This window comes from Trypanosoma conorhini, assembly GCF_003719485.1.
Source record: "Trypanosoma conorhini strain 025E chromosome Unknown Tco_14.4_contig_00866, whole genome shotgun sequence".
Lineage (NCBI taxonomy): Eukaryota > Euglenozoa > Kinetoplastea > Trypanosomatida > Trypanosomatidae > Trypanosoma > Trypanosoma conorhini.
In genome coordinates, this window is record NW_021704956.1 from 4,801 (window position 1) to 6,105 (window position 1,305).

Sequence of the window (1,305 nt, forward strand, 5' to 3'; positions counted from 1 at the left end):
CGCCGCCGCAGTGCCCGCCACGACGCAAACACACAGAGCGCCCAGCAAGTGAACTCCGCGAGGGGACGTTTTGCCACGCGACGCGGCCGCACGGGGCGCAGCCGGCGAAGGCGAAGGCGAAAGCGGCAGACAAGAGGGGGCCCTTCGCTCCCTCCCGCGTCGCTGCAGCTGACGGCGCCGCGCCGGAAGGCAATACACCCACACACACGCAGCGCCCTGCGCCCGCAAGGAAGCGGAGGGAGTGAGGCGCAACGCACACCCAGCACGGCACGCAGAGGCAGCGCCGCCCAGGCCGCTGCTCTGCCCTCACCGGCCGGCATCGTGCCGCACCGCAGGCCGCGATGGACGGTGCCCCGCACACTCGCGATGAGATGCACGCGCCGCACAGGCACCCCGCCCACTCCCTCGCGCTGCAGCGGGCGCCCGCGCTGCCGCAGCGGATAACAAAAAAAGGGCCGTCGTCGTGGGCTGCCGGCGCGTCTAGCGGGAAGGAGGAGGAATGAGGGGGAAATGGGGGCGTGTCGGCGGCACAGCCGGCAGCAAACAGGAAACGAGGACACGCAGCGGCAGTAGCAGACACGGCGCACAAGCTAAAAGTGGTCCGCAGTGAGTTATCCCAAGGAGAAGGACAAATAAAGCAAACAAAAAAAAGAAGGAAAATGGAAAGCTACGGGAGCCCAGCAAGAGTCCCGGCAAAAAGAAAAATAAAAAACAAACAAGCAGAAAAAGGAATTACTTCGGCAGGTGCTTTTTTTTTCACGTGTCCGGAAGCCCAAGAGGACTGTGTATCCTTCGCTTGCACAAAGAAGAAAAGCAAAGAGATCGCCCTGGTCGCACGAACCTCCACACTCCTGCACCTCACGGTGACCGGCACCGCGTGTGTGCGTGCGGGCGGCAGCAAACGGGAGGGGGAAAAGGCTGCGTCGCCCAAGGGAAACTGCATGGATTGGCGAGGCACGAAGTGAAAAGAGAAAAGGGAACACTCCTCAGAGCACAGGGGGGAGAGAGACGTTGGCCCAGAGAAACGACGAGCAAACTGGGCGCACAAAGCGTACGCGTCGTCCCTGCCAGGGTGTGTGTGTGTGTGTGTGTGTGCAGTTGCGAGGGGTCTGGGTGGCCGCACGCTCTTCACCGCGGGCAGACAACCCGCAAAGAGTCATTGGGCTCGCAGGGGCCGCAAGCGGCAGCGCGAGGGGCAAAGGAGCCTTCCTGCATTTACACAAGCGGCAAAGCTCACACCCTCGCCAGCAAAACGGGGTGCGGTCGTAAACTCCACACAAACCGTCTGACCCCCTGCGCCCCCGC

The 1,305-nt window shown here is 63.1% G+C and overlaps 1 protein-coding gene across 1 annotated transcript in view, besides 2 other annotated features; it reads left to right on the forward strand.

Annotated features, from left to right (window-relative positions):
- The window catches only part of Tco025E_08758 (uncharacterized protein), a gene marked incomplete at both ends in the record, with an annotated part of 609 nt that extends 165 nt beyond the window's left edge, over positions 1-444 (forward strand). The window contains one exon of the mRNA XM_029375601.1: positions 1-444. This exon is cut by the window's left edge and continues 165 nt beyond it. Coding sequence (XP_029224292.1) covers positions 1-444 — 444 coding nt within the window.
- Positions 445-691: 247 nt separating this feature from the next.
- Positions 692-732: a sequence feature (A-rich).
- A 340-nt stretch (positions 733-1,072) lies between these two features.
- Positions 1,073-1,095: a microsatellite.
- Positions 1,096-1,305: the final 210 nt, after the last annotated feature.